Below are 12,002 nucleotides of genomic sequence, written 5' to 3'. Positions count from 1 at the left end.
TTGCGTCTGTTCCGACGTTTTTCGGAGATTCTACTTTGTTTCTACTTTTACCTTGCCCCATTAGCCAAGTTTCGTTTTTTTCGAATATTGTAACTTTTCTTTCCATTATTTCTATGGCTTTGAGGACAAAACGTTAAATTTCTCAGATTTCAATGCTTTGTAACCCATAATTTTTCTTTGACGAATATTAACAGCTGAAATCCTGCCCTTGCGAAATATTTTAGTTTTTTTCCACCAGGTTTATGTTTTCTTCCTATATATTTCCTTGTCCATCGCAATAAATTTCAGTTGGAAGCTGGGCTTATTGGCATTTCCTGCTCTCCGCCTCTGCTCCGTTTGACGATCAGTCAAGCGATTTGATAGGGGGAATACAAGCCTTAAAAAAGTTTCCTTATTCTCTGAAGTTGAAAAATGTAACTAACATTTATAGGTCACCGTAATCCTAGCCTTTATCCGCGCAGTTACGTTCAATGCATCCACTAATCTCCGATGAACCCTTTCCTGCGCCTGCTGAGGACGGCTATCGCCATCAACTTTCCAATCTTATCAGCCCTGCTACGTTTGTCTTTCAATAACTACAGCGCGACGAACGGGACATAGAAGAAAGGAACACGCAAGGGGAAAACACAGCGCTGACTCACAACTGATATCTTTATTGGCTGACTAGCCGGAATCCAACTGGCGGCCATATAAAGAAAGTGATGCACACAAGTCGTGCGTAAAAAGCAAAAAAATCTCAAACCAGTACAGATAGGTGTCAACCTTCACAATCAAGGTTGCACATTTGTTTTTCTCCCAACGCTATAGAAGGTGAGGTAACGAATTCTCCGGGAGCCTTGCAATCATATGTGTTTCTGTAATTTCCATTGCCAGCAACTCGCGGTTCCTGCCTAGCTATAGAATGACGTCACCAACCCGCCCAACAAATTACCTTTTTGGATGTTTGTCTTGTCTTGAAATCCGCTTCATTACCTCCAGCGACCGTCAATTATCGACTCTCTGAGTGTAATGAATAAACAATGCTTAACACGAGGACGAAGAGCAAGCAGGAGGAGCGCTGACTCGCAACTAACGTTTGTTGAGGAAAGTACAGAATATATCCAAGCCAAGGAGCACCAAAACCTCACAATCATCGAAAACCAAAAACCATGTCATGACGACCCCCTACACATGCCCTGTTTAATAAATCTAGCCTCGTTAATGTTAAAGCAATGGAAAGGTCACTGAAACATTCTTCACTAATCTCATGATATGCCCTATGATTTCCCGGTTCATCTTTGCCGAATGGGCATCTCTTTTGCTCTTCTTTAGCGCTGTTTATTCATTATGCCACCGTACCGACTAGCCCAGATGTCTCTGAGTATATGGCCCGGCTATCCCGATTTCCTATATTCGATTTCAGCTAAGACGTCACAAACGAGTGTCCTCATAAACCAGTCGCGAACGCAATCTGCTCTCTTCCTGTACCTTAGCGTTAACTCCAACACTTTTCTTTCCATAGTTCGTCCTGCTGTCCCCAGTTTAATTTCGGGCTTTTTGCTTAGCCTGCAAGTTCCTACCCTGTAGGTAAGCATCGGCAAGATAAATCTGTTATCTGTTCTGTTATGTTATGTGTTATGCTATAAAAGCTTCTATTCATGGCAGGACAGTGGCTGCCCTGTCCACTCCGCCCACTTGTATTCTACTACTCTGATGTTCACATGCTTTGGTACGTATTTAGATGCAACTAGCCGAGGGTAATGAAGGGCAATCATTGAGCCACCGCGGCGAACAGTACCGGTGTTTCAGACGCTCGACGTTTTTCAACAGGTCTTGCACTGAACCTAAAGGAAGCACACAGGGCGGGTACTAAACGACACGCACAAGATGGTTTCTACGCATCTTTGGTTCGTAGCTTCTTAAAAATTCTGCTCGCATGAGCAGACGTTGCAGCAAAGACAGGTGTCATTTTAAGGACGAAGCTACCGCTAGGCGCGTGTGGACGTCACTGGACGTTCGGCACTCGTGCGGTTGGCAGCTTGCATTCCGCTGATTACACTTTTGCGCAGGCGTGTCGTCTATTTTTATCTTCCAGCCAGCACTGAGTGGCGTGGACGTGCCTCGGACATAATTTATATGCAATGAGGAAAAAACGACACGTTGTACAGGCTCTGTCGTTCAGCGCAGCGGTCTCTGGCGTCCTTGGACTTTCGCCGTTCACTTGTTTTCTGATTCTCCGTGCGGTGTATAGCTGTACTGACTTGTCGTGCGGCATTTGTGTTTCTACCAAGTGTCGCACTGTTCCCAGAAGTTGCCAGGGTCGTTATGTTAAACGCTGTAACGCACTCGAATGCAGTGGCACGTACGGGTGACCTTGTGTACTCGCGCAGGTGTTTGACTGCGTTGGCATCTCGAAGAAGTTTCAATGAAAAAGCATTATATGGCTTATCGGCGACCAAACCCGACGCTGTCATCATTGGCTGCTGAAGTCACGAAAAATCCCAGGTGTCGTCACCGCGGAATAATTAAAAACAACCTTCCGAAAATGCAGGACGCTGAACTCAGGACATTGAGGCTACAAGGCGAGCGCGCAAATCATGGGAAAATGACCTCATTGCTACTTAGCAAAGAAAGGTAAATCGATAATATGCGTTCGACTGGATGCTGCTGAGTAGCTAAGTTTGGATTATGGTTTATGGGCGTTCAACGTCCCAAAGCGACTCAGGCTATGAGGGACGTCGTAGTGAAGGGCTCCGGAAATTTCGACCACCTGGGGTTTATAACGTGCGCTGACACGGCACATTATACGGTCCTCTAGAATTTCGCCTCCAACGAAAATAGATCACCGCGGCCAGGGTCGAAACCACGTCTTTCGGGTCAGCAGCCGAGCGCCATAACCACTGAGCCACCGGGGCGGTGATAAGTGTTTCAGTAGGAAGGAATAAAAAAATAAAGAACAATTCTTTCGCGTTCAAAGCACGTAAGTGCCCTCCGTAATTCTAATGCACGTGTTTCCACAAGCAACTGCCCGAAGAAATAAGTCGCTGGTGTTTGGTATTCGTTTAGTTTTTCCCGAGACAAGATGTTGAGACAGGGGTCTCTTACGAGTCCCATAATGAACGCCGATATACGGCATTATATCGTACCAGCCTGGCACAGTGAACAGGTAGGGAAGGGAGGGGGGAGGACGTTTAGCCTGCTTTAGGAAGGATGTGAGGGTCTGATATGATGAATGAGTTGAGCTCAGCTGAGCACAGTTGCAGTTAGCTGAACTGAACGTTAACGTTAGTCTTGTAATTATTCTGCCAGCGATTTCTCCACGTAGCGACACTAATCAATCGCTGCTGTCATCGTTTTGAGTCCAGATCAGTGTCCTGAAGGAATTTTAGAAGAGAGCGGGAAGCATTCTTAGTATATGAACGCTTTCCGCGTTGGTAAATAATGTCTTGAAGTGAACCGTGCGACACTCCTGGCCTATTGACACCTCTCTTTGTTGTAATCTTGGGAGCAAATGAGCTAATCATATAGATCCCTGCCCTCACCACATGGTCTACGCAGCGGTGACGTGAGGAAACTCGTATTATGCATCCACACTTGGGTGCGAGCACAGTCTGTGCAAACACGGTGCGGCAGAGTGGCTTAAGGTCTGTTTAGACCACAAGAGGTTCCTCCTCTGGGCACCACAGGGATCTGAAATGATTTCCCACTGTTTCTTTGGAGAATCTTGTTTCATCTAGAGGGACCTTTATTTGTGGATCCGGAAATAGGGCTTCATGGGCGAGTCTGTCCGTCACCTGGTTGCCCAAGACACGTCTGTGCGAAGGAACCACTGGAAATGCAAAGAGAAGCCTCTGCGGTGCAGCTGCTGCACCAAGTGAAGAAAATTTAAGGGTCAGCCTTGCAGAGGAGAGAGACCTCACCCTAACCATTTTCATTTTTATTTTCAATTAAATTTGAACTGCAAAGCAAGACTGTCACCTAGCTTAGTTTTTTACGATAAATAACGCAGTCTTCAGCGAATAGTTTAATAGAGGAGTTACCAAATGCAGGAAGGTCATTTAGATAGAAATAGTAAGAGACACAAGGCCCTAAGGTACACCAGATTTTACTAAACAAGGTGGTAAGGCCCTCTCATTGGCTACTGCGTACTGAGAATGGTTAGTTAGAAAGCATTCAGTGCATCTTAGTATTCCGTAGTCAGTACATATGCGCTAATTTTTAGTAATAGCAAATGAGTGACCTTATAAAATTTTTTATTCAAGTCGAGAAAAATGCTGTCAAAATGCAGAAAAAATGCAGAAAAAATGCAAAAATGCACAGACAAGGTCTGAAGCTATCTCATAAGTAAAAGAAAAAAAGTTGGGCTTCACGGAAGAAGTACTTTCGAAAACTATAATGAGCGGAGCAAAAAAATGACTCATTCGTGAAAGGAGAGAAGATTAGATGTGCTCTCAAAGTTTACACAGAATGGTGATTTATGAGATCGTCTGTAATTAAGTGGGCATTGTGCATTGCCTGATTTATAAACAGGGATTGCCTTCCAACTTTTCAACCGTGCGGCAAAGTGGAACACTGGATTGGCTGCGTCAAAATGTGCCTTAAAAGTATAGATGAGAAAACTTCAGCTCTTTTCGTCAACTTGGAATTAAATTCGTTGCTGCCGGAACATGAGGAAAGTTTTAGTTCGCGAATTAATTTCATTATTCTAACAGAGTAAACGACATTGGAATTCATAGCGAAAAAATCGCGATTACGCAAAGGAGGTTAAGCAGTCGTTGAAGAATCATTGAACGCGTTTGCAAACACAGCATTCAGCATGAGTTGGTTATCTCAGTCAACAAGTGATATGACAGTTTTCACTAAAGGTTTCGCAATGTTCCAAAAACTTTGATTATTTTAAAGAAGTGACGGTGCCGTTTTCTGAAAAGAAAAATATTGTTGGCTTCTTTAACATCAAGGTGATAAGAATTCAGGACTTCGGGATAAGCGTGCCAGCAGTCCTGTTTATTTGGTCGTTTTGCTGAGCGAAAAAGGCGCTTTTTTATTGAGTAGTCTTTTCAGTCTTACGGTAAACCATGGCGATCGCTGATTCCTGGAGATTGTTTGCAGCGGTACGTATATGGTAAGCAGAGGGGCGACTTTGTTCTTCAATCGTATCCAATTGTCTTCTACTGTACGGTCAAAGAAGCCTGGCAAGTATGTTTCAGCTAACAATTCCAGGTATCGGTTAAGTGAAATGAAGGTGGCGTTACTGTAGGTTCTGATGGTCTTGGAGGAAGTAATTCGAGAAGAAATATGTTGCAATGTTGCAATGCAACAGCATATGTTGCAATGCAGGCAGCAATGGTCGCCTAAGCCAAAAAATGCCATAATAAATGTGCAATGTCTGGCTCTATGGTGAGAAGTAAACATGGCACATTAGCGGAAGTAGGGCCCGACCTGGTAGGTTTATCACCTAGCTGTGTGAGACTGCATAAATAAATAGATAAAAAACTTTCACGCGATGGTTCAAAGACAGTACGGCAGTTCGTTGCATAGGTCATTTTTGGAAAGTTAAAATCGCCGAGCAATATCAGTAGAGTGAGCAGAAACCTCAAATTAGATTCTTCAGAACGTCTTTGAAATAATCATTAACTCCACACTCAGAACTAGCTAATCGGTGGCATGCTCAGTCCAATAAATTCTCATGGTTGTATCGGATATGCACACAAATGAGTTCCAGGGGAGTGCCTATCATGACCATGCCTGAGAGAAATTTATCGCCACGCTAGTTAATACGTCTCCTTCAGACTTGATCCTCCGATCATAGCGGCAAGCAGAGAAATGATTTTCAGAGCTAAATAAATATGCATGAACAAAGAAAACTCACAATCTGCAAAGTGCGTCGTTGTATTCGATGTCACTTGTCTCCTGAGTATAATGCGGAATGTTCTTGCACTTTGTAGACAGCAAGTGTAGCGGTTTCTGGAAGATTTTTTTTATAACAGTATTTGTTCCCTAGTCAACAGAAGCGGGGTCTGTCTAGGACACTGTAAACATTTTAGACCGCAGCTCGCAGGCGCGCGTTCCTACATTTCGCGCTGTCGTCGGTGTTGTCGGTGTAACGGGTTGTCCTAGTCGCAGAGCAAAACATCCCCTGGAAGGCGGCTGCCACGCAAAGAAGGGTGGCCAGCAGCGTAACACCTCATCTGCCAGCAGCGGAAGGTGGCGTGTGAAGAGCTGCGCGCAAATCTCGCACTTCCCACCATCGTAATCATCAATCAACGTTTTCCTGAAAAGTACAGAAACTCTCTGGCAGCTGCGTTGCCAAAAATTTTCTGTAGTGCTGTGTTCTCTGTTGTGAGCTTCTCTGCATTTTAACTTTTTTTGTGGTTTTACTCATAGAAAATGGTTGGGAAAACTCTATTTTCTGCTTACGCTTTTTGTATTTTTTTTCAAGGATTTCTGTTCTTGGTTCACTGATATTTTCTGTAAATGTTTTCTTTTTTGTTTCATTGTTCTCGTACGATAAACGTTGCATTATACCATAGGTGGTTAGTGGAAAATTATGTTTAGCTGAAGAAAACAGTATAGGGAAACATTGAAAACATCATGTTCGAAGTGGGATTATCGCAAGATCTTCTGGTGCAAGGCCTTTCAGATCCTTGCGGGCTCCTCCTTGCTGCCGCTGCCACAAATCCATAACTTTTATAGCTCCGCTTGAAGGAAAGGAAAGGCTTAAGATTATGATAGTAAAAATATCTAAACCACTGAGGCCAGGAAGTGAATTCATAACAAATATAAAAATACACTAATGAAAGAAAGCGGTCCAAGGCTCCATAGTCACAGTTTAATCGTAGGCGCCTTTTTGAATGTGCATGAATACGATACTGCTGTCGCCTGAAACCGGTATCCGAGTTACTAAGATTAGGTAACAAAAAACGACGTTTGCAAATTTACTTGTAACAACCAACTATTAAGGCCCGTGTTCTTAACGACAGCACCCCATCTTCACTGTTAGCGCGATTTTGTGCACGTGTCGACAAGCGTCATCTGCAGAGAGCATGATAGGTTCTACGCGAAAGCTTCACAGGGCGAGGTGGTTGCGTGCTCTGGTCATAAGCACGAAGGGCTTCCCTAAAATTTCAAGCACTTTGGTTCCCATCCTACAAAAGACAGTACGCTTCGATCGAGCCCTTCGGCGTGTACTCCCTCCTTGCATTCATGATGAAGTTTAGCGCCAAAAACGAGGACAAAGAAGGAGTGAAGACACAACACGAGCGCTTTTTTTGCACCCTTTATGTACCTTTTGCACCCTCAGCACTCTTCAGATGTATCGCCCTCTAAGGTTTATCTTGACCATATCATGTTTGTTTCTTCTTTTTGATTTACTTCACGAGATGGGTATATATGTTATGTGTTCTTCCATTAAAGTTTTAGTTGCGAAAAAAGCGCTCGTGTTGTGTCTTCACTCCTTCTTTGTCCTCGTTTTTGGCGCTAAACTTCATCATGAATAAGATTCAACTCGCCCAACTTTCCACCTTACTACTCCTTGCATTGTCTAGCAGACGACACGCACCTGCGACGCCACTTGCCTCCGCACCTTGTAGCCGGCGAAGGCACCCGGACGGCTAGGAGCGTCGTGCACTCTTACGTTTCCTTTCATACTGCATGCAGTTCTACTCGTGTTACAAGAGCGCGTACATACATTGATCGCCCTGTGTGCATGCTTTTGTAAGCCGGGGCTTTTCTAAATAGCGTCGTCATCAAGTGCATTCTTGAACACCGCAAGAAATATTTGAGAAAGATAACGACCACAATGCCTAGCGTGCATGCGTGCACTAAGTGCTGTTAGTGTCCGGCGACAACAAATTCAGTCGGGCAAGATCACGTGTTGTCTACACAGTGACAGTACCAACTGGCAAGAAGTCGCTCGTAAAAAGAAGTATAGCACGTTATCCATACAAAAACATGAGGAAATGACACTGCTGAAGTTCTTTCCAAAATTGTCTGATCGGTAAAACTATGCACAAAACGCACCTGCTGTGCGGCTAGTACGACGGCGGCCATCTTGAGCGCAGGATCGTAGCAAAGGAAGGAACTGGAGAGTACACATTCCATGATAATCCACCCTGAACATTCCCTGTGCTCGCTGTTTTAGTATAGAAAAGCACAAACTGATTCATAATGGGTTTCATGCATTTTACAGCATTTTTTTTTTCTAAAACGGAGGGCCACGTGACTGCGACATCGTGTGCAGATGCTGTAAGGACAAAAATGTCTGTTTAATTCGTGGACATGGCGTTAGTTTTGGATTTTTAACAGATATTTTCTTTGTGAAAACTGAAGTTATCTATAAAGTGTATGTAATTTCAACTTTTTTTTTAGCTGTCCATGGGAGGACCAGCTTACGCGCACAGCTTTTCAGAAGGTCTTATGAAAGACTGCTATTTCAACCGCCTTGATGTACATTCAGCTAGACACTTACTCAGCGGCCCCGCCGCGGTGGCTCAGTGGTTACGGCGTTCGGCTGCTGACCCGAAAGACGTGGGTTCGATCCCGGCTGCGGCGGCCAAATTTCGATGAAGGCGAAATTCTAGAGCCCCATGTACTGTGCGATGTGAGTGCACGTTAAAGAACCCCAGGTGGTCGAAATTTCTGTAGTCCTTCACTACGGCCTCCCTCATAGCCTGAGCTGCTTTGGGACGTTAAACACCAATAAACCAATAAACCAAATTTACTCAGCTGGTATTGTTCGTTGACTGATAAAAAGATCTTTATACTTGCACACAAGCCATATGCACTATCTTTGAAGATGAATTTAACATGCGGCAAATACTGTACCGGCCAATCCGGTACGTGACAACTCGTCACGGCTGCTATTTTATCAGAGGCTTTGGGTCTTCTTATGGGTTGTCCGTTATAGTTGAATCTCTAACGGCACACATTATGCAACAGGCGTGGTACGACGAGCACTCGCCTCTTAATGTGGCATCACATCAAATCTCGACTCTAATTCAGAGCGATGGATTAGACTGAAAGAATATGTTTATTGAAGAGCTGGAGTAAGTGCACTTCAGCGTGGTTTCTGGTGGTGAACAATGCGCCCCACTGTTCTCGCAGATCAAGCAAGCCCTCGCTGAAATGGAGCTGAGTGCTTGCAGCGTAATGGCCGCTCTCCTAGCCGTCATGGTCGTCGGTGTCATGGCTTGGCTCCGGGAAAGACGCCGACAACAGCGCCTCTTCCAGTGGTATGGGATACCGGGACCCGAACCGAGCAGCATATTATTCGGTAACTGGAAAGACTTTCGAAGAGACCCTCTTGAGGTAGGAGCACCTGACGGACACAATAATGCAGAATGTGTTTGGTTCAATACTAAGAACTCAAAACAGCTGGTTGTTAGAATCATATTTGCTAGCGCTTAGTGAACACACGGGACAAGAACACAAATACACAGGACTAGCGTCTGTCCTATGTGTTTGTGTTCTTGTCTCTTGTGTTCACTAAGCGCTAGCAAATATGATTCCAAACGCTTTCCAACTAGCCCGAGTTTCCGCCTTATTAATGGTTGTTAGAAGCAATGCCCAATTTATGGAGCAAAAAATAATTCGCTCTTTACCGGTAGTCAATGAGGATCATAGCCGTTCGGGCGTTCACAAAGGAACAATTTTATGTGCATGACTTGCAGAATGAGCACTCCTGGTATTTTGGTATTCCTGCTAATACATATAGCCTGAGTTCGACGAGAAAACCGCGCATGCGTATTAATGTTGGAAGTTCCCAATCTAAGACCTCTGGCAGCTGCCAAGCCACTCTAATGTTGCCTTCAGTTGATCGTATTGCAAGCAAGGACGACGCAGAACATCTGCTTTGAAATGGTTATGAAAATCTCCGTCGTGTTTACCAGTGGGCGAGTATATGCACATATTTAACGTCATTGTACAGAGGCAAAAAAATCGAAACATAAATCTAATCAGCAGAGAAACTAGCTAAGCTATGAGGCTTTTGCTGCGACATCGATTCATTATAACACTCAACCTCTAAGCGCTCGCGAAAGCAGTTGAAGCCCCCGCTCTGTGTAATGTGTTCCACACTGCCAGTACGTAGCCTTCCACTTTGGACCGATCGTTCAAACTGTAGGAAATATATAGGAAACAATTCATTGCTTATCGGCCACCGCTCACAAGAACTGCTTTCTTGTGTCTGTGCAGTCCATGCAAGCGATGTGGTTGGTGGTTGAGAGCGAGCATTCGTCCGCATCAGACTGCTTGGGCGGACTGCGGTCGAGTAGGTACGCAAGAGTGTAACACTCGTGCTATCAGAAACGACTTGGTGTCGTGGCTACGTATTCATTTTTGCCACGATATGCCTAGTATGTAGCACCAGCTGACTCTCGTTCCCCTCATCGCGTGCGCGTTGGTTGCGCACTGTGGTGTTAGCAGTATCGCCTTCAGACCTCTCCATGAGCCTCGGAGCCAGCGGTTTTTGTGCTGTGGGTTGTGAATGGTGGGGCTTAATCCGCAACATTCTCCTGCACTACGAGCACAGCCCGGTGTCCTATATGGAAACGCATTTCACTCCCATTTGGAAAAGGACTCTAGGTATGTTGATGTTTCGTGATCTCTATAATTTTTCGGTGCCTGAACAAAAAGCGCGAACTGATTTGTAACTAAGGAATAGAAAAAGCACAAAACAGGATGCGTTCACACGGCGAAGAAATACACATGGACAGTTCTGGAACACAACTGAATGTTATGTTCCAGCACTGTCCATGTGTACTTCCTCGCCGTGTGAACGCGTCCTGTGTTGCTGGCTTTCCTATTTCTTTGTAACATGCACCAACTGGCCCAACAAGCTACGCTTCTTCAATGACTAGTAACTATGTTTTCCAATCTTCACTGTTTTCTCACTGCAGGTGACAGCCGAATGGATTCGAAAATACGGGAGCTTTTTTGGTTTCTACCTGGGTGAATTGCCGTACATCGTAATGACCGACCTTGAAATGATCAAACAGTGCTTTGTCAGAGAAGCTCATATTTTTCGTGATCGGATGCCTATGATACTGGAAGTGGAAACCTTCAACACCAGTCTGGTGGGACTGAAAGGTACACCGAATATTGTACTCGAATGTTGGTGACATAATTTATGCGGCAGCGTTAAGCTCCCCATTCAGCGCAAAAAGAAAATGCGGATTGGTCGAAGAGGTTGTGACATCACACGCGGAGGGGCGGATTTGAAAAGTGATTAAAGAATCTCACAAATTGTGAATATATGGTTGCAACATTACTCTACCTCACTATGACATGCAAAAACTACGGGGAACTTTAGCGGCTAAAGTGGTGAAAGGCGAAAGCCTGAGTGCTGCATTCTGCTTCACGATTTTTCACTGTACATTTTGTTGGTGCATTAACTGCCAATTAATGACGCTTAAGCTTCGCCTTTAGGAGTGGAACGCGACAGCGTGTTGTAGCGCTGCCACGGAGTCCAAGGAACGCCACCACCCGTTCGGCGCGATGCGTTGCCCTTTGAACGCAACGCTTTTTGAGGAAAGGAAATGGGGCTGTAATTCTCTGTCATCTCGGTGGACACCTGAGCCGCACCGTACAGGAAGGGAGGAAGTGTGAGTGAAAGAAGAAAGTGGGGCCGTAATGAAGAAAATGAAATTTGTATTTGAGGAAAGGAAATTACGCAGTAACTGTCTCACTTATCTCAGTAGACACTAGCCGAAAATTGTATTTGAGGGAAGGAAGTTGAGCAGTAACTGCCTCACATATTTCGGTGGACACCCGTCAAAATTCGCGCGCTGTGACGTCTCGACAATTTGGATCAATCTGAAACGCGGACAAATACGCCTTGCTCGTCAGTAAATTGGCTTTTGAGGAAAGGAAATGTATCTGTCTCTCATATCTCGGTGGACACCTAAACCTCGCCGTAACGGGAAGGGAGGAAGATGGGAGTGAACGAAGACACGATATTCACTAGACGCACCTTTGTTCATTCCAAACCATCGAGCTGGCATGGCGGAGTGGTAGCGCGCTCGACT

At 44.9% G+C, this 12,002-nt stretch overlaps 1 protein-coding gene across 2 annotated transcripts in view; it reads left to right on the top strand.

Moving 5' to 3' along the window:
* Positions 1–12,002, top strand: part of LOC149361225 (cytochrome P450 3A24-like) — a 28,061-nt gene that overhangs the window by 3,008 nt on the left and 13,051 nt on the right. For both annotated transcript variants that reach the window (XM_089569471.1, XM_089569470.1), the window contains exons 2-3: positions 9,082–9,285; positions 10,875–11,064. In XM_089569471.1, coding sequence (XP_089425597.1) covers positions 9,103–9,285; positions 10,875–11,064 — 373 coding nt within the window. In that variant the 5' untranslated portion in view covers positions 9,082–9,102. The remainder of the gene's footprint in view (positions 1–9,081; positions 9,286–10,874; positions 11,065–12,002) is intronic.

The sequence above is a fragment of the Amblyomma mixtum genome, chromosome 2 (assembly GCF_055824585.1).
Source record: "Amblyomma mixtum isolate Tamu chromosome 2, ASM5582458v1, whole genome shotgun sequence".
NCBI lineage: Eukaryota > Metazoa > Arthropoda > Arachnida > Ixodida > Ixodidae > Amblyomma > Amblyomma mixtum.
Note: the sequence above shows the minus strand (reverse complement) of the source record. Positions and strands in the feature narration are given on the sequence as shown.